Source organism: Medicago sativa, chromosome 3, assembly GCF_051527215.1.
Source record: "Medicago sativa cultivar Bolivia chromosome 3, Bolivia_mono, whole genome shotgun sequence".
Taxonomy (NCBI): Eukaryota; Viridiplantae; Streptophyta; class Magnoliopsida; order Fabales; family Fabaceae; genus Medicago; species Medicago sativa.
In genome coordinates, this window is record NC_140751.1 from 61,407,011 (window position 1) to 61,429,065 (window position 22,055).

At 32.2% G+C, this 22,055-nt stretch overlaps 2 protein-coding genes, 2 non-coding genes and 2 pseudogenes across 4 annotated transcripts; 2 read left to right on the top strand and 4 right to left on the bottom strand.

The window, feature by feature from the left end:
• Positions 1-2,533: 2,533 nt before the first annotated feature.
• Positions 2,534-4,756, top strand: LOC146938875 (uncharacterized). The gene is made up of 4 exons (XM_085752753.1): positions 2,534-2,843; positions 3,443-3,535; positions 4,285-4,422; positions 4,521-4,756. The coding sequence occupies exons 1-4, from the start codon at positions 2,616-2,618 to the stop codon at positions 4,560-4,562; spliced, it is 501 nt and encodes a 166-aa protein (XP_085608879.1). The 5' UTR covers positions 2,534-2,615; the 3' UTR covers positions 4,563-4,756.
• Positions 2,968-3,039, bottom strand: TRNAG-UCC (transfer RNA glycine (anticodon UCC)). Its single transcript has one exon. It is a non-coding gene; the product is annotated as a tRNA-Gly (tRNA).
• Positions 4,757-6,899: 2,143 nt separating the features above from the next.
• TRNAM-CAU (transfer RNA methionine (anticodon CAU)) lies at positions 6,900-6,971 on the bottom strand. The gene has a single exon. It is a non-coding gene; the product is annotated as a tRNA-Met (tRNA).
• Positions 6,972-9,398: 2,427 nt separating this feature from the next.
• Positions 9,399-11,610, bottom strand: LOC146938878 (uncharacterized; annotated as a pseudogene).
• A 370-nt stretch (positions 11,611-11,980) lies between these two features.
• Positions 11,981-14,752, bottom strand: LOC146938879 (uncharacterized; annotated as a pseudogene).
• Positions 14,753-17,303: 2,551 nt separating this feature from the next.
• On the top strand, positions 17,304-18,398 carry LOC146938880 (F-box/kelch-repeat protein At3g23880-like). The gene has a single exon (XM_085749696.1). It carries the CDS (start codon positions 17,304-17,306, stop codon positions 18,396-18,398), a length of 1,095 nt encoding a protein of 364 aa, XP_085605822.1.
• The last annotated feature ends 3,657 nt before the right edge of the window (positions 18,399-22,055 follow it).

Here is a 22,055-nt window from a genome sequence, read left to right on the forward strand (position 1 = left end):
TGCCAAATTATGAGCAGGCAATACTGTAATTTGAAATCCAAAAAAAAAAAAAAAAGATTATAAATTTTAAGTATTAGTACTTCTCTTCTACTCAGAGAATGGCAAAATACTTATCGAACTGCATTGATATTGCTGCTGTTTCAGACAAAAGCAGATTCCTTGTTCATAAGTCTATATAATTCGATTGCATCCCATGCGTATATTATTATTTTACAAATTATTGTTCTACCTGCAATGATCCAGGGTTGTTAAGTAGCATTTATAGTGGCGCTTTAGTGCTACAACATTGTGAAAGTTGAACAGATCGCTATTGTTCTACAATACACTATTTAGTATAAAATGTTGTCAAATAAAGACTATAGCACCGCTATAGCACTGTTGGGTAGCGAAATTTGAACAAACTGTTGTTTTCCGCGATAGACAACACTGCAATGAACAAAGCAGTTCTATATGGCAATAACTGATCAGATCAGAAATAAGAAATATCAACTTACCACTTCTATCTTCTTGCAGATGCTGCTTTGATAGCATCGATGTCGGCCAATCAACCACCTCTCGTCTAGATCTCCATTTGAAACAAGGTGGAATTTCCATCCCACAAATTTCCAGGAACTCCTCAGAAATATCATTGTACATGTGGCTAACACTCCTCTCACAGTGCCTACAACTGCAAGGAATGATTCACCAACAGAATCCTTTAGGTAGTAGTGAACTATATGATGGCCACACTCTTGTGAAACAAAATGTTCTTTTCAATTCCACAAAACACGGATCGTTTACCGACATCATAAAGAGAATACCAACGCCAAATTTGCACTTGATTTCAAAAAAGTTGTGAAGGATCCAACCTAGACCCTTAATTCATTTGTCACATAGTAACAACCTTATAGCATACCATCATCATGAAAAACAAATAACCCTCTTAAAAACCTTAGTTACCTTACACAGATGCTTACAACATAAACTAACCAGAACCCTCAAAATCGCGGTGCAATCGGGAACCTTAATTAAACATTTATGTCTTTCCAATCAACCATTATCAACATTGTTGACACTATTTACTGCATAATATTTGCTCCTGCCCTCAGAAATAACGAGGACCAAGTCATCGCACAAATGAATCATTACTTGCTCTCATTTTGCATGCATGTAAAATGTAATGTACATAGAGACATCCAATTCGTATCATATAGATCCATGGAATGAAGCTGAGCCTTACCCTTTCTACTAGCGAATCGGAACAACCATTGAATGAGACAGTTTTGTTTTTCCCACAGCTGTATCTATATCATATAAAATTTGATTTTTTCATTGTCATGTTCATTGGAAGATTCTTCATTTATAAAAAAAACTTGCATCAAACATGTCCAACAAAACAATAAGTGGCTACACTTTTATGATATGAACATAAAGTTCCATAGAAGAAAGCAAGCAATTGTACCAACAATGCCAAGATAAATTGCAAATCATTCTTTTTTGTTTCACTTAATTGCTAGTTTTTTTTTTCTTCCTAATTTTTCTCTTCCACGTGGGCCAATTTTTAAGACAAAAATGAGTTGTTGTGGATGAGAAATGCTTGTTCTCGCAAAACCACTTCACGCGATATCATCCCGAGCGGTTGTATTTGTCCTTTTGTAGAAACTTCCTTTTCAATCCCACCGTCCATTTTTTCCGCCAAACAAGCATCTAACGTGGTAAATACGTCGGGACGATTTTGCTATGATATAAATCGCGAGATATAGCACTGCTGGTTGTGGATTGCTATTCTTAGGGAAAAAAAACTTGTTGAGTTGGTCCACTCCTTTTCCCAGTTATGGACAGCAGGGGTAACAGTGAAATAATTTAGCAACTAAAAGTACCTATTTGAATCTTTTGAAATTTAAAGGACTAACCTGAGAATTCTGTCAAATTAAAAGGACCTAATTGAAACCTTCAAAACTTAAAGGATTAATTTGAGAATTTTGTCAAACTAAAAGGATCAAAAGTGGTATTTGACCTATAAATAATAGTACCTTATTTAACTAATAAGTCATATTAAAAATATCAATGAAATAAAAAATTAATACAACATTTCCTCAACAAAAAAATGCAACAAGAACTTCACATTAATAATAAAATTTATCCACATGGAAGGATTTTAAAAAATAATCCAATTCCAATTTAATTAGAGCTGTTTTTACAAAAGAGTCTTGCTAACAATTGTCTCATGACTTTTAAACAGTAAATTTTTATGAATTTTTTTTATCCAATTATATCTAATAAAATTCAATTTGTTGTGCAATATTTACTTGAATCGGTTTGATTGTGAAAACCATATTTATTATCAATTGAGTTATTGTCACCTAAACTTGGCCTACAGGCTACGGAAGATAGCAATGTCTCATCAAACACTTTCATCCCACAAGACAAAATGGATAAGATTTCCAAGATATTTTAGATCAAAAAGTCCTTCAAGAGATATTTTCATGATCCCATTCCAAAATATCAACCACAGCCACCAAACTTAAATAGCCCTTCATTGCACAAAATACACAAAATTAGAAGTAAGATAAAAAAATTCAAGCATCTAAAATAATTTACACAAGCTTAGAAAAGAGAAGAAGGTAAGGAAAAAAATGGAGGAGGCTAGAAGGCCAAACAGAAGTGACACTCATCTCTCAGCTGAAGAAGAAGCATCCATAGAAGCAAAAACAAGACACCATTTTGAAGAAGTGGCACCAAAAAGACACACAAAGCCTCAACGTAGTGAGTATGCTTCTCAATATGTTGATAATAATGTCTCAGATAATTCTGTTCCTGAAATGCTACAATTTCAACGTCTTGAAAATGATCCTCAAGAGAAGGTTTGTTCCTAAAACACAATGTTTTTCCTCTTAAAGTTTTATTTCCACGTTTCCAGTTTCATAATAAGTTAAATAAAAATTGACATCAAATTGTAAAAAATAAAAATTAAAAACAGTATGATTTTGCGTTTGCCGGGAGTCGAACCCGGGTCTATTGCTTGGAAGGCAATTATCCTGACCGTTGGACTACAAACGCTTGATGTTAAAATTTCTCACTTTCTATTTAATATATTAACTTAGGATTCACATTTCTATTTCTTTGTACTTTTTTTTATAAAAGTATTTTTAGACTTTAATTTTTTTTTTTGAAACAACGGACTTTAATTATTATCATGTTGACCAAAAAAATTAAAGGTGATGATAATGTAAAAATGTAGTACTACTAGTAGTAATGCCTTTGGTCCTATTTGTAAGTCAATTATCTCAACAAAAATTGATGTATCTCATATAACCAAATTGTTGATATAATTGTCTCTTGTAAATAGGATCAAAAGAATGTAGTAATATTTTTGATAAAAATCGTAGTGTCTATTCGAGTGCTTCAAATATTTTTGTCATGACCTTTTTTTTTCCCTTTTTCATTCCACAATTATGTTCAGAAATTGGTTTACGATGGAAATGAAGTAGCTGAAGAATTTGTGGAAACAGAGTATTACAAAGATCTCAACAGCGTAGACAAACATCATCACACGGTATTTAGTTCCATTCCTACTTGACTAGTATTATTTTTTCTCAAAATATTCAAAGTATCTCACAAATCCATTCATGTACATACTTTGTTGAATTAAGATTTTTTGTTTAAGTCAATTTGTTTTGTAAAATATTGTACCTATTTTATTTTCTAATTTCTAATGGAGGGACAACTTTATATTCAATTTCCTTCAAAAAAAAAAACTTTATATTCAATTAATGCCAACGAATCATATTTAATAGATCACCTAGATTTGCATCTAGCATTTACACATCGATTTGGATTCTTTTGTTATCACGACATCTCAAGTCATCAATAGAGAAAAGAAAGATACAAAAAGTTAATGGTCATCAAAGATAGGGCTGGATCGAGGGTCTATCGGTGTGTCTGGTATCTAAAATGTATTTGTGTACGATATTGATATGACACGAACACGTTTAATTATATTCGATTATATCATTGTTTTAGAATTATTGTCTAGAGATGGTAAAGCTAGTTGGCACTTGGCCGCCACACTTGGGCCCGTCCCTTTTATCCATTATATTAATAAGACCATTTTAGTTAATAAATCTTATGTTTTTTGAGAGAATAATATCTTATGTTATTATCATAATTTGTCAATAACCTTAGAAAACATTTAATATGAGATTGTTTTGTCAAAAAAAAAAAAATATAATATGAAATTGAGAAAATAATAGCATTTGGAAAGTAATCATAAATATTACATGAATATGTTTACTTTCACCACAGACAGGAAAAGGGTTTATTCAAGTTGAAAAAAGTGACACAAGCTTCCACATAGAACCAGATAACGACACTCATGACTCTCATCACTCTACTAAGGGCAATCCAGCAACCAATGACTGGGTTCCAGCTCCTTTCAGTGAGGTATTTTACATTTTTAACTACTCTTGCACTTCAAAGTATATTTTGTTCATCTCTCTATTTTGTTCTGAAAATCTTGCTTTGATTTGAATATGTTTTAGGAGGATAACAATTCAGACAAACCTAACAGGAGTGATAACTGAAATGGAGAAGTGATTGTTATTTGCATTGTACGAAGAGAAATTTTATTTCAGATTGTGGGATATTTTAAGAAGTATTTAAGTTGTAAACCAAATAAATATAAATATTTGTGATTTTTGTTCAAGGTTATTGTGTTGGAATATTCACGGTACTGATTGGTATTCATATTGTCAAATAAAGTTCAAGGTTATTATCATTCTTCTTAGTTTTATAATTACACTTAAATGTGGAATTTTTAAATGTTTTGATTGGTAGTGTCAAATAAAATTTTATCTTAAAAATACTAATTGTTATTTTCTGAATGTAATAATTACAACACTTCTTTTATACAAAGTTACTTCTTTTGATTTCTTAATCAATATGTTTAGAACATTTATTATCATTCTTCTTTTTGAGGGATATTATCATTCTTCTTAGTTTTATAATTTGTTGTAGTATTATGAATAAGTAATGTGGAATTAATAATACCATATAACTGAGGCCACATTACATAAATATAAACTATTGGTTAAAAATACAATAAGCAAGCGGTGTCACATTTGATCAATGCCTAATTTAATGTATGTTTGGTTTTGCGGTGACAATAATTAGTTTTGAATGATTGATTATGCAAAATTGATTTTTGATTAAAAATGAGTTGAAAGGAAAGTGATTTGTGTATTGATAAGTGAGTTATACTCCACCATTATATTGATTCTATGGTCATCCCAAACAATATCATTGATGGTTTGTTGTAGATATGATTTATATAGTTTAGTTTATTTTGATGGCTGTCATCCCAAATTTTTGGTTTGACTTTGTCGTTGTAACTCGTATGCCACTTTAGCATACCCTTTCTTTGGTTTCAAACTATGGACCTCAATCAAAGGTGAGATAATCAACTTCCAACCAAGAGATCTCAAGTGAGAGAGTCTCATATGTATATTTTAAAAGAGAAATGATATTTTGACAACCACTTTTTGACAACTTTTGGACAACTTTCTCTCTCATACTCACATGATGTTGTTATCTTCTCTCTCCCTTTTTCTCTCTCCACTGTTTTTGACCAATAAGAAGTGAGAAAAATAAGGTTGTCAACAAAGTTGTCATCAAATGGATGTCAAAATATCATTACTCATTTTAAAAAGTGACATTTTAACGTCCTTATACAATTATCATGTAGGCAAGTGACAACTTTCGTCGTCATGGTTAAATCAAGCTATATTTTTAAACGATTAGAATGTGGTAAGTTTCTAAGCACGTAAAACACATTTATTTGTTGATTTTTTTTCGAAGGATTTATTTGTTGATTTTGTAACCAATTATTGTGTATTGCTATCAATCTATGAAGCCCCGATACGGATACGGATACGGGTATGATACGATACGGGTACGCGAATACGTCAAAAATTTCAAATTTAGGATACGATACGGCTTGGATACGTTTACAATATATATATATATATATATATATATATATATATATATATATATATATATATATATATATATTAGACATAAACGCACAAAAAATAAATAGCGTGAAATCTTAAAACTAATTACACCAAGTCAAAATACAATGGACCATTCACCAACTAAGATATCCTTTAAACCAAAACATACCATATAAACAACTTGCACTATGATGATACCAAGGTAGTATGAAGATAGTCACCCTTTTCAAGTAATGGTCAATATAATGATCCCAATTTACAAAAATTAATACTTGTGATCAAAATACAAATAAAAATTTTAAATAAAAATTAAATTAAATCATTCGGATACTTCTGGGATACGTATCCGGGAGTATCCTTAACGTATCCTTAAGGTATCCAATATATTTTTAAATAAAAATTAAATTAAATCATTCGGATACTTCTGGGATACGTATCTGGGAGTATCCGCGGAGTATCGGTAATCCGATACGTATCCGACACGGGTACGGCACCATTTTGGAGTATCCGGGCTTCATAGCTATCAATATATAACTTTTTTTTATATAACAAGCATGCACCTTTTTTTACTCAACTTACCAATATATACCTGCATTTTCCTCTAAAAAAAATATATTAAATAGTTATAGAACTTCCCTGAAAAAAATAGTAATAGAACTTGATAGTCAAAACTACAAGTTTTGACTAAAAAAAAAAAATTTGTAGTCAAAACTACAAATTAATCTTCTCAAAAAAGCACTAATTTACTGCGCAAATTAAAAGCATGCTCGTGATACTTTAAAACAACGTCAACGTCAGTATTAAGCCTTTGGATTGACCGATTATTTAATCAAAAAAAAAAAAAAAAAGCGACAGTATATGAACGGCTTGATTAGCGAAATTCTGAAAAATTCAAAAAAATAAAATTATCAGAGCCTGGTTTCGATCCAGGGACCTGTGGGTTATGGGCCCACCACGCTTCCGCTGCGCCACTCTGATGGTTGTGTTATTTTTCGTTTAAACATTTACTTATTCATTAAATGATGACGAAACCACATAAAAATAAATAATTGGCAAGGATCGTTGTTTTGACTTTTGACAATTTCTGCATTTGAAGTTGGCCTTTTATGATTGAAGGATAACAATGTTTTGGGACTAATTGCAAAAGTTATAGTCTCATAATTGTTGCATAGAAATACTTAGAGGAACAAGGTTATTTTGAGACTTTAACTTTGGCAACTTTCGTAGTCGCATAATTGTTGTAAAGCAACAAATGAGTTCAAATTCTATAACTATAGTCTATAGTCTATAACATATATAGGAGGCCAGTAGTATTATCTATCCATATTTTGGTAACAAAATTTTAGTAGTTGACTAGTTTGTAACCATATTTGGAAATGTTGAATCATGTTTCTCATTCTATTTCTGATGTTATAGTCAACTACAAGCACATTGACATTGGAGAAATAGAAGACAAGTATCACTATGCTTTGGAGAAATAAGAATTTTTTTATATAAAAAAGTGTTGTAAATTGCATCAACCATTTCCATGTTGGTGAAGTACTCTTCTCATGTTTGTTGCTCAAAGTTTGGAACAATTAGAAATGTTGATTGTAGCAACATCCAATGAATCGAAGCATATGATTGCAAATGACGGAGAAGATAATTCTAACACAAGCAACAAATAGTTTCGACTTCATCTCGAAGAAATTCACAATATGTTGTGATGCCTAAATTAAACCGACTTGATGTTTTCTTATGCAGCAAGTTAGGGTTTATATTCCCAATACGTTGTATTAAAGGACTTGCAACACTAGAAGTAATACGAATATTTCATGATCACTATGATGACCAACTATGAGGAGAATGAAGTAGGTAGTAAATTTCTGGTTTGGAAAATTTGTTTGAATTGATATCCATATATTTGTCTGAATGTCTGTCAATTTAACACTCTGAGTTTCAAATATGCTTGTAATGATTTCTTAATTTGTGTTATGTCATTTTCTATCCTAGCCAATTTCTTATTGATATTTGTGATCTTATACTATCATCCTATTATTTGGTTTTCCAAAATTGAGTCTCATACCAAGGGTGGTTTCTGAATTTTCAATATCTTATAAAATTACATATGGGTGAATGTGAAATCTTGAAATCTCTATTCTATACGAAGGCAAAGAGAAACCTTCCAGAGTTGCAATCCATTGCTATATACCAATGTTATGAATTTGGAAGAAATCCTTGTGGAAAATGTGAAAAAAAAAAAAATTTCCATCACGATTTTAAATTTCAAATAGCTAAACAGAAAATTTAGTTATTATTCAATGTTTATTATCATGTCCTTCCCTTTTTTTGTAATTGTCCTTAGAGACTGTTATCGGAAATTTAGTTTTGCAAGAGAAATAATGTGATTAGAAAATGATTTTATGATACATAAGAAGCTGGAAGCTTTACATTGACCCGACCCCTTAATCTTAGGGGAACCATATGATAAGAGGGAGGATGTTCTAAGCCTAAACTCCCACCTTGTGGATATCCTACGACTGCTAGCTGCTTTAGAAGGTGAAAAGCCAAACATTGAGGAACTCTTGGTGCTGCTGCAGTCCTCTCTTACCGGAACTACCACGCGCTTTCATCTCTCCTTCACTCTCTAGACGTGCGACTGATTTTCTCCCACCACCAATCGCATTCTGCATACTGATTACGGTGGCTTTTGGTCTTTTGTTACCGAAACAAGTTAATGATTTTGTGCTTTAGTTGCGTGAATCTGAGTTTTGGCGTTTCTTCCGAGTTTACTTTCTAGTGCTTATTCATCCTCATTTTGCGAATAAGATAACATCACAAACACATTACCTAAATGAGACAATTGTGTAGGAATCACATAAAAAGAACAGATGTAGTCTTCAACACTATCAAAATGATGTAGTTTTCTTCTCAAAACTTCGTTATGTCTTAAAAACATATCTTAATTAAGTCTCTTAAAGGAACTTCACATTAAACAATAGAACAATTTCACATTACGGCTATTACGGCTATTTCATTGTTTATAAAAACTTTGGCATATCAATAGGAAGTCCATACAAAATCTATGAACAGATTTTACATAATTGATATGAATTCAAAATCACTTTCCATGCTATTAATACAGTTTACTATAGAAAATGAAAATGGTAATGTTTTAGCTTCCCCACCTGGAACAATATAATTTAGCACATTATAATTGAATTTATTTGATATAAATTCAGATACCTCGCATTAATATAAAATAACTTTGATATCTCAGCAAATTTAATGAATTTATACAAATTGAAAAACTTTTTTTTTTTTGACAACACAAGTAGGTAAACATTGATAACTATGTTTTTGTGTAATAATCAAGTAAAAACAAAACAAAGTACCAACATTAATGTCCTAGAAGGCCATGTTTCATTTGGTCTTGTTTTTTAACATTATTGTCATGAAGCTTAGCTAGTACAAGAAATAAGTAACATAAGTGAACATGCAATAAGGTTTCAGTTCATTGAGCTAATTAATAATGTTTTCAACTATGGCCTAACCTTGCCATCTTCAACTTTGTAACCACTTTCTCGAGTCGGCTAATTCTCCGTTCAAGTTCTGCTACACTTACTTCAAATAAATAGTTATAGCTTTCAATTTGAATCTCAGGTTGGCAGATTGTGTCACTTGACAACCTTCCTTCAATGCTCTCATTTCCATCTTTAAAATCAACATCTTCCAAGACATGCTCACAATCCTCAACAGATATCAAAGGAGTCGGAGTGTTATCTTTTGCAGGTGCATGAGCCCCAGCATCAACATTTTTCTCAGCTAACAAAACATCTTCAACAGTGTGTCAAAAAAAAAAAAAAAAACATCTTCAACAGATTTTTCAAAGTACATAGTTTTCAAAACTTTAGGAATAGAACCAGAAGGAACAATATTATCACCCTGGCTAGTATTTGAACCATCATCGCAAGATTTTCCAATAGTAACAGCGCAGCCAACTAGTTTATGAGAAGGAAATTCAGGTGGAATATTAGCACGAGGTTCACATTTTGATGAACTTGCATTTCTCTTTAGCGACTCAAAATTCTTAACGAAACCTTGAGGACGTAATACTGATTTTGTCCACCACTTTGCATAACGTGAGGTAATACCAGCCTCAAAATATCTAGATGGAAAATATAAACTTGTATCAGATAAGGGTCTGGAGTAATTTTTCCAAGCAACGGCAGTCTCATTGAGTCTAGACACATAACCAGGAACATCTTGATCAAATCCGAATTGCATAGCAACTCTATGTGGTAGATATTGCTCTATAGACTCAAATCCAACTAGCTCAGAAACTCTCAAGAATATAACAAAGGAGAGCATTTGTTCTACTACCAAATCTTTCTTAAATGGTACCAAAGTTTCATCCTTTGGATAAAACACTCCACTCTTATCAGCATATTGAACATAAGGACGCCAAATAAAATCATTGATAGCTGAATCTAATGCCAACCTAACATTGTCAATTTTCAAGGCCTTAACATTATGCCACCTGAACAATACATGGTCTCGATTATTGATCAACTTGGGTTGTGGCTGCAAATTTTTGAACCTTTCCCAAACCCAAACTTGAACAAGGTAAAAGGGTGACTGTACATTAACGTCCAACATAGAGGGAAATTTATCAGGACATTTTTTTAAATCAACAATTATGTTCTTAAACAACCTTAAATCCTTATATAAGCTAGCCAAAACAGCAGGTGCCAAAGAAATAGGATTCCCTCTAGCTAGATGAACAGCAATAGGAAACAAAGAACTTTTCACTAGAGAGTATTTATGAGGGAAAACAAAAATTGACAACCAAGTAGCAAGAAATGCTTCATGCTCAACTTCACTGCCTTTATCGATGAAAATATCCATCCACACTGATGTGGAAGGTGCCATACCTTTCGAAATCCTCTCTTGGCTTTCAATGTTGATGAGCTTTTGTTCCACCTCTCTCATCTCTTGATCTTTGAGTTGGGTGAAAACAGGATGACCAAAGAGAGAGTATCCCCCCAAAACAATGACATCCTCCAAAGTGATTGTTGCTTCACCAAATAGAAACACAAAGGTGTTTGTTTCAGAACACCATTTCTCAACAACCCCGCAAACCAAGTCTTGATTTTTAATTATACAGCTCTTAGTACTCATTATAGGTTCAAAGATGCTAGCTTTTTTCCACACTGATTCATATTTGAGCTGAAGTTCATCAACCCACTTAACCCATTTCTCTTGTGGGTAGTGCCACCCATTGAAATGGATTTTCAAAGGCCACTCCTTTGCTTCAGAAACAGAAGAAGATGATGATGATGATGATGAGTTAAGGTTAAACTCATTGAAGTTAAGTTCATGGATGGAATTTGCAATAGGTTTAAGAAAATGAGCAGTTCTAAATGTTTGTTTACTGTCACCAACTGGTGAAATCATGAAATCTTCCCTCATCTCCATGATGGTATCTTTCAATGGTTGTTCATTCATCATGGTACGAGACTATGCATGAAAAAGCTATAATATATAATGAAAATGATGAGGTTGATATTTGAAACTTTTAACAAGTTATGAAATAACACATGATGAATAAGCTATAATCTATAACATTCAACATGGGTTTGAGACTATGCATGAAACTTAACTAACAAGTTTTTTCTTTTGAAAAAATGGTTGTTTAGTATGGTACTGTGAGCCTCAGAGTGGTTATGTTACTTTTGACCATAGTTTTGTTTTGTAACAAATTTTGCAGGTAAGGTACATCCTTGGCAGTGTACCAAATTAACACAGTATCATGCATGCTTTATGTAACTTCATACAAACATCCTTGCACATGCAAAACAACTAATTTTACATAAACCGAAATTGTTCATGTGTTGAATGTTGTGATTTCTCAAACAAGAGGACACACGCCATTTTTATGTTAATGGCCACTAGTTTGGTCCAATTAGAAAGACAAAAATAAAATATTTCTAATTAATATCATACTTTTATTTTAATTTACTGCTTAACTGAAACTTAAATGAACCATCCGACTCCCACAACCAAAAATCATATTTTGGTTGAGATAGGTACTCACAATTAGCATCTCGAATAACATTATCTCCGATAAAGAGAATCTACAGAAAATTTAACTGAAGGACAATTTTAAAAAATCAATATACATTGTTGATAAATATGTTAAATTACTTAAAAGTCAAGAGTCAAACAAAATAAATGGAACCCAATATTGCCTACAATTTTTCAAGATAACACCAAATTCCAAGTCATCTTATAAAAATGATAGTAGAATTTATATAAGGGATTCATCCATTGCATGGCTTGTCAAAGACCAAGTGCTTCCCCAATTTGTGTTAATGTATTCGGATTATGTAGAATTTACAAAAGCATTTTTGCACATTAAGTATCATGTGAAGGGGAATATATTGTTTTGTCGCATCTTGGTATTCCTCTAAGTTAATTCTATTTCCTTTTTAATTATTTTGTTACTAGCGGAAAGACGGGCACTATCGTGCCGTCTGTCCGCTTTTTCTACTGCGCTAACGCATGTGATTATTTTATTATGTTTGACGGGCACTATCGTGCCGTCTGTCCGCTTTTTCTACTGCGCTAACGCATGTGATTATTTTATTATGTTTGTTTGTATAATTTTGATTAAAATTTAAAATTTTAAAATATTAATGGAAATTATTGATATATTAATTTATAAACAAAATATTGTCAAGGCATATAACAAAATTATTTTTGAACTCAACATATTTTAGTTTGTCTGCATATAAAATAATGATCATTTATTGTTTATTCTAATAGTAATTAGTATCATCATAACATAAATGTATAAATGACATGTTATGTAAAAGAAACATTGTAATGATTGCGATAAAATAAAAAAAATTCTTTAAAAACTACATTTTTCGTAAAGTCTCCATCTTCTCCTTCTGTTTTCCTTTCTTTAATGAGAACTTTTGTTGAATTTTGAGAAACTCCTCTTGATAAAGCTACATATAATTGACCATGACTGAAAACATGTCATGGAAGATAGATTCTGACATTGAGAATGGTCTGCCCTTGTGACTTATTTATGGTAATTGCAAAACTTAGTTTAACGGAAAACTGTTTTCTACTAAGCACAAAGGGAAGTCCTGAACTCGCATTTGTTTTTAATTTAATTCTAGGCAAGAATGCTCTTTTTCCAGCATTGCTTCATGTTAGGATTCCCACATCCAACATATTCTTAAATAAACCACGACATAATAATCGTCTCCCATTACACAGGCCATATCTAGGGTTTATGTTTCGCATCAACATCAAAGGTGCACCTTTTTTTACCTTTAAAATATGTGGTGGGATACTTCCTTGAGCAATTGAGTTTAAGAATTCATGTTGATATTTGTATGAGTATCCCCTTCAACCTCGTCAAATGACAACAAATTATGTTCATCTCCCGGAAGATTGATAATTATGTGATTCAATTTTTGAACATCATCATTTGTAGGTGTAATTATGGCTCTTTCGACCATATACGATGCATCCCATCCATGCAAATCTAATTGTGGAAAAATACGATCAATAAGAGTTTGTATTGACTGTTCTCCTTCCCGTGGTAATGCAATTTGAGGAGGTATCCTCACCATATCATTGAGTTTGGTAGGTTCAACACTGTCACCAATTCGCATAAGAAATTGTGCAAATTCAGGATCATTCATTGATCTCATATTTTGTACCAAATGTAGGACCTTGGTATTAGCCCACAAATAAGACCTAATAATACATGCAGATATCATTTGTGCCTTACTGCCTTTTTGAATAACTGGAAGTACTTGACGAAAACTTCCACCCATGATCATAACTTTGCCACCAAATGGAGCATCACGGTCTAAAATATCTTTTAGTGTTCGATCTAATGCTTCTAAACAGTATATGTTTGTCATTGGGGCTTCATCCCAAATTATGACAGCTGCTACTCTAATAATCTTTGCAAGATCTTTTTGCTTTTTTATATTGCAGATGGAATTTGGTTGTACATCAAAAGGTAAATTAAATCGGGAGTGTGCAGTTGTACCACCTAGTAATAATGTTGCAGCTATACGAGATGACACGGTTGCTAAGACAATTTTTCCTCTATTTCTCAAAGTTGTCATTAATGCTCGATAAAGGAATGTTTTACCTGTTCCACCGGGACCATCAACAAAAAATACTTGACTCTGTTTACGATCAATGACATTCATAACGTTAGAGAATTTAAAGTCAAATCTTTAACATTATTTTTTGCTCACGTTTATTATTAATCTTTGTTTAGAGGATTTAAAGTCCAATCTTTAACAATATTTTTTGCTTACGTTTGTTACTAATATTTTTTTAGAGGATTTAAAGTCTATTCTTTAACATTATTTTTTGCTCATGTTTGTTACTAATTTTTTTTAGAAGATTTAAAGTTCAATCTTTAACATTATTTTTTGCTCACGTTTGTTACATTTAGTTTAATATTTAAATTAAATTTATTCTTATCTATCTGTTACATGTGATATTTGTATTTAAAATTAAGGGTATTTTTGGAAAGAAAAGTCCAACCCAAAAGTGCTGAAAGAGGTAGTTTTCTTTATATATAGTATAGATAAAAATCTAGATTATCTTTCGAAGAAGTAATTATAACTTCAATAATTAATATACTCATTTTTTTTGTTGCTAACCCACACGATTTTAAGGGGTGCAGTTATCATGCATAAGGAATCCTTATGCACCTTGCATAAATCCCAGCCCATTAACCGGTTGCCCAGCATAATTGCTTTGTACACCCTTATGTATGATAACCGCACCCCCCCTTATATTGGTGAATGAGTGGCATGACTGTAGGATTTAACACATTGGATTTTATTTCGCCAATCCAACATTTTTTTTAGCCATTCTAGGATTTTCTCTTTTTCCCTTTTTTATGGTTTCATTGTAAATTTGCAAGAATGGGGTAGGAATGAAGAAAAAGGAGAAGAACGTGCAACATATTTTCCAGTGTGAATTACAATCCTTTTACTGTATTTAACCATGACGGTGAAAAGGAAAACAAAATGAACAATATCATCTTGTTTTTACTTTTTTGAAGATTTTCAATATAATGCACTATTTTTTTTTTTGAGGGATTCAATATAATGCACTATGTTTGATTCAATTATAATTATTATAATTTATAACACCATCGAGCTCATTAACATCAATTTATAAGAACAATATTTAACGTAAAAAAATAAAGTTAGTCACAAATGTCCTTATTATAGTATGTTTTGTATAAAATTATGCCAAAACCATTTTGCTGTGGAAATGGTTTCTGTGAGTTGGACTCCAAAACCATTTTGCTGTGGAAATGGTTTCTGTGAGTTGGACTCCAAAACTATTTTGCTGTGGAAATGGTTTCTGTGAGTTGTGCTCCAAAACCATTAGATGTACTTAATGGTTTTCTTTGATCCAGCAGGTGAAAAATACTAAGGACCTAGAGCCATTGCCATCATTCAGTTTTGGACTGAGACAATTGGAGGAGGAGAAATGATATTGAGGATTAAATGTTGCAATATTGTGTCTAAATGTATAATCCTCAATATCCTTAAAAAAATAAATCAATTTGATGGCCGCCACCGTAATGACTAATGATATTCATTCTCCTGCTTGAAAACTTGTTCTCAACCATTTCACATATGCATTGAAACTGATGCAAACTATATGCCAAAATTGAATTTTTGTAATTGAGATTGGTGAGAATAAACATGATTTCATAGCAACTGAATTGAATATGTAAGAAAATGGTTTGAATGGATCACATTGGAATCCCTTTAAATGAAATTCGAAAAGATTACAACCTTTGGGTATGAAATATGAATAAGGAGATCATGAATTGTGAATCGTGTGAGAGCATGAATGTGTGACTCCTAGAGATGGGCATCGATGATAGCGAGAAGAAACATGAATCCTGAATCGTTGGTCAATTGAACTCTACTGTGTGTTACCGTTGATGGGAAAAAGGGAAAAAGGAGTATGCAATCCTGTGAGTCTAAAGAGAAAAATATAGGTGTACAACGGTTGTGAAGTGTTTATGCAGGGTGCATAAGAAAATGACTTATGCATAATAACTTTTTCCAATTTTAAGGGAATAAACACTAATAATTCGAAGTAAAATTAATTGTTCAGTTCGAAATCGAACATTGATTCTCCTAAACAATTTTTTCTTTTTGATAGAACTCATTAACCAATAGATTTCAATCATTTGGTTATATACTCACAGTTCAAAAACATTGGGTTTTTAGTCCCACAATAACTAAGACACGTTTGGATTGACTTATATGTTAATTCATAAGTTGTTTTTCGTAAGTTCTTAGCTTATTCATAAGTTGGCTTATATGTTAATTCACAAGTCTTATGTAAAAGGTTAGTTTTGAGCTTATGAAAAATAGCTTACGCAAATGAATAAACTTTCATGCATTTTCTTAGGAGAATAAGCTTTTATATTAATTCATAAGTTCTCACTAACGAAAATTGTATCTTCATAATTATTAAGAACCTTTGGATCAAATCAAATCAAGTGACATAATTTGGTGTCAACGAATCCGTTGACATCTGGTGTCAACATATCCTATCTCTTGTTATATTATTGTTTTTTTTAAAGGTTGTTATATTATTGTTGTATTGAAAATATATATATGGTTTGTTGAGTTTGTTACATTTGAAAGTCACAAATAGTTATATTTTAATTTTTTATCTATATCAAAAAATTAATATAAAATATCGTTTGTAATTAACACACAAAATTTCTATAAAATATCATTGATATCTACAAGCATTAACACAATAAAAAGAGTGTGTCCGTCTTTTCGCTAGTTGAAATAACGTTTGAAAAATTAATTATAAGCTAATAAAATAAATTAAGCTCCTAATGAAATGTCTGTTATCGAATATATTTTATTTTGTCCCTTAAAAAAAATTGTTAGACGGGTAAATAAACTACATAACCTCTACCAAAAAAAAAAATCCCCATGAGCTTAGCTCAGTTGGTAGGGATATTGCATATTATATGCAGGGGCCGATGTTCGACCACTTCTCCACATTTAATTGTGTGAATTGTAGCCACTAGGCTACTTGACAAAAAAAAATAAAAAATAAATAAACTACATACCTTACCAAACCCTAATTTATAAGGAATGAGCTTTGATAAGTTGGAATTTGGTATAAATAAAGTTTTGTGGTGAACAAAGTTGTTGTATAAGAACCCTCTTATTCCCGTCTTCAAAAACATTAGGTTTTTGCGATCTTTATTTTTCCTGACAGAACGGAATGGCGTCAGGCACGAAGGAAACAGCAACGGAAACCCTACCAACTCTTCCCTTTGATCTCCTAGCTGAGATTCTGTGTAGGCTTCCGGTTAAGTTACTCCTTCAACTTCGTTGTCTCTGCAAGTCCTTCAATTCCTTAATCAACGATCATAAATTCGCAAGGAAGCACCTTCGCTTGTCAACCACACACCATCCCCTCATGATAACCTGTACCAACGACTTAGATCACGTAGTTCTCTTTAATCCCCCAATAAACTCTGATTTTTCAACCTCTACTGTTACTTATCCTGATTGTCTCAAAAATGGAGACAGTTGTTTTTTTCCCATGCGTACTTGCGACGGCATCCTTTGTGTCTCCATGGATAACGGTCCTGCTGTTTTGTGGAACCCTTCCATTAGAACATTCAAGATATTGCCTCCTTTGGATAATAAACATTTCTCCGAATATAGCATTGGGTATGATCATTGTATTAATAATTACAAGATTGTTGCTTGTTCTCGTGATAATGGAAAAACTAAAGTTAGTGTTCATACTCTGGGCACAGATTCTTGGAAAAGGATTCAAGACTTTCCATGTTCTGCCTCGTTTCATGGGTTAGGAATATTTGTAAGTGGCACTATTAATTGGTTGACAATAGACGATGTGAGTTATTCACATGTCATTATTTCTCTTGATTTGGAGAAGGAGTCTTATCAAAAGCTTCCGTTGCCTGATTTGGAGAAGGATCTTTTGAAGACTTTGGGGGTTTTAAGGGATTGTTTGTGCATCTCTGCAAATAGTACTTATGTGTTTTTAGATGTTTGGATTATGAAAGAATATGGAAATAAAGACTCTTGGACTAATTTGTACCGTGTTCCACACATGAAAGATCGGGTTTTGTGTCACTATCCAAAGGCTTTATATATTTTTGAGGATGAACAGCTGCTGATTGGCTTTTATGAGTCACAAGGTCTCGGAAGTTACAAATTGAAGTTGGTTGTTTACTATTCCAAAAAAGGTACTTCGGAGATTTCTGAGATTCAAAACATCAGTAGTCATAAGATGAAGCTAAACCCACAAGTCTACATTGAAAGTCTGATATCACCTTGTTCTTAATGTTAAAATGTAGATGCTATGATATGTCACTTGAACATGAGATTCAACTGCAACATATATATGGTTGATTTTTGTTTATGCTATTTATTTTATGTCTAGTCTGATGACTAGTGACCTGCTGAAACATTGTTGATTAATGGTTGATGGAAGGGTGAAAAGTTGGTTATTTTAATTTTATCTTAGTTAGAGTTTTTGGATTCTTGTCGTGCAGTACATTTTAAGTAGTTCACAATCATATATTTCATTAGATTTTTTATCATTAGATTTTCTACAATTTAAGTTACGATTTAGATGTTATAATGTCTGCTTAGCACATTTGTGAACTTTTGAAATTTGGATTTCTGGTAAATTTTCCCACTTCTGGAATGGTGCGTTTTGCGGTGCTAGAGTGGTACATAAGATGCATGTCTTGTTTCTCTCCATTGCGGAGTTTTATTTACGTTATGGTCTCATTTGATCGTGGTTACGACATGTGGCATATGTAACTAACAAGGTAAATGATGGATCTTAGAAATATCTCTTAATTGATGATTATAAAGAGCCTCTTGTTGGCATATGATTGCATTCTATTAGTGCGTGATTTCATGTATTAGGCAAGAGCCTCTTGTTGTCATTCAAAGAATGCACAACTAAAGAAAGAAAATTTATAAATTTATCTATAAGATCCTCTTGATTTGATTGTGTTTTTACTATCAAGTAATCTAAGATTTTGTATATTGTTCGTGTGTGTATCTGCATCTTAGTGTTGCTTCAAATTACATATACTCAAAGTTTTATTTGATGTATTTGATTTAAGATTGCCATAAGTGTCAATGTTCTTCTCTTTGCTTTATATTACTCACTTTGGTTGAATTTTTTCTGGCAGCCAATATAATAAGGGTCTAAGCCCTTTTGTTAGTAAATCTATTTGGGGAAGCCTTGTTCTTAGTTAATCTTAACCTTGCATCATTATGGAGCTTAGAAGCATTCAACATGCATGTTCCAACATTTTGGTAACTAAGTGAGAAACTGAGATATCACATTTTTATGTAAACATATAAGAACTATTACTATTAAATACATCTTTTTTTGATGTATGACTATTAAATACATCTGAAATGTGCATTTGAAATAGCTTAGATATTAGAAGAATAACTGCATATATGTATTTTAGGTTGCCAACTACTTGAATGATGATATTGGTGTGTGATGCAAAGAAGGGAGATGTGATTGTTTAGCTGCATATGCATATGGAGCATCCCATCACAACGTTTGTTTGTTCTCGCGTTAGTCCTCTTTAATTTTTCAAGGTTTCATTGATTATTCACATTTGTTTGCTTTAAATAAAACCAGAAGTAACAAAAATCATTGTTGGGATTGGTAAATACAATTATGTATTTCTCATTGGACTCCATAGATATTAGGATGTTTTAAACTGTTATTTATTTTGATAGAATGATGAGACCTTTTATGTTGTGAAACTTGTCCACACCTTTACTGTTATGTTTTGTGACACACGACCTAACAAAACATAGAAACAATTAAGTTTCATAGGAATTGGAACTATGTAGATGTGAGAATTGAATCACAAATAGGGAATTTCCCTTAACTATAGTCTATAACATAGGAGGCCAGTAGTATTAATTAATAATCCATAATTTAGCAACAAAATTTTAGTAGTTGACTAGTTGGTAACCATATTTGGAAATTGGATCATGTTTCTCATTCTATTTCTGATGTTATAGTCTGTGACTAGTCAACTACAAGGACATTGACATTGGAGAAATAGAAGACAAGTATTATTATGCTTTGGAGAAATAAGAAATTTTTTATATAAACAAGTGTTGTAAATTACATCAATCATTTCCATGTTGGTGAAGTACTCTTCTCATGTTTGTTGCTCAGAGTTTGGAACAATTAGAAATGTTGATTGTAGCAACATCCAATGAATCGAAGCATATGATTGCAAGTGACGGAGAAGATAATTCTAACACAAGCAACAAATAGTTTCGACTTCATCTTGAAGAAATTCACAATATGTTGTAATGCCTAAATTAAACCGACTTGATGTTTTCTTATGCAGCAAGTTAGTGTTTATATTTCCAATACGTTGTATTAAAGAACTTGCAACACTAGAAGTAATACGACTATTTCAGGCTCCCGCTCCTCAATTGAAACTAGTATTTGGTAAATGTGATAAAAAAATTATTCATCTCACAAATGCTTTAACATGCGTCCTTATTTGAACTCAAAAATCTTGGAAATCTCTTCGCAAATTTGTTGAAGATAATGGTGCAAAGTGGCCATCTTTCAAATTGTGGCCTAATGTCTATAATTGAGTGCATCATGACCAACTGTGAGGAGAATGAAGAAGGTAGTACTTTCTAGTTTGGAAAATTTGTTTGAATTGATTTCCATATATTTGTCTGAATGTCTGTCAATTTAACACTCTCAGTTTCAAATATGTTTGTGGTGATTTATTAATTTGAGTTATGTTATTTTCTATACTTACCAATTTCTTATTGATATTTGTGATCTTATACTATCCATTCCATCCTATTATTTGGTTTTTCAAAATTGAGTCTCATATCAAGGGTGGATTTTGAATTTTCGATATCTTCTAAAATTACATATGGGTGAATGTGAAATCTTGAAATCCCTATTCTATATGAAGGCAAATAGAAGCCTTCCAGAGTTGCAATCCATTGCTATATACCAATGTCATGAATTTGGAAGAAATCCTTGTGGAAAATGTGAAAAAAACAATTTCCATCACGATTTTAAATTTCATATAGCTAAACAGAAAATTTAGTTATTATTCAATGTTTATTATCATGTCCTTTCCTTTTTTTGTAATCGTCCTTAGAGATTGTTATTGGAAATTTAGTTTTGCAAGAGAAAATATGTGATTGGAAAATGCTTTTATGATACATAAGAAGCTGGAAGCTTTACATTGACCCCTTAATCTTTCGCTGTGTGTGATGCTTTCTTAGGGGAACCCTATGTTAAGAGGGAGGATGTTCTAAGCCTAAACACTCACCTTGTGGACATTGAGGAACTCTTGGTGCTGCTGCAGTCCTCTCTTACCGGAACTACCACGCGCTTTCATCTCTCCTTCACTCTCTAGACGTGCGACTGATTTTCTCCCACCACCAATCGCATTCTGCATCCTCTCTCGAGTTAAGGTAACTTACTGATTACGGTGGCTTTTGGTCTTTTGTTACCGAAACAAGTTAATGATTTTGTGCTTTAGTTGCGTGAATCTGAGTTTTGGTGTTTCTTCCGAGTTTACTTTATAGTGCTTATTCATCGTCATTTTGAGATTAAGATAACATCATAAACACGTTACCTAAATGAGACAATTGTGTTGGAATCACATAAAAAGAACAGATGATGTCTTCAACACTATCAAAATGATGTAGTTTTCTTCTCAAAACTTCGTTATGTCTTAAAAACATATCTTAATTAAGTCTCTTAAAGGAACTTCCTGCCTTGTTAATGAAAAACATTAAACAATAGAACAATTTCACATTTCTTTGTGTGTGCATCTATGTATCCCTCATCATAACCGGGAGTTTGAACTTTGGCATATTACGGCTATTTCATTGTTTATAAAAACTTTGGCATATCAATAGAAAGTCCATACAAAATCTATGAACAGATTTTACATAATTGATA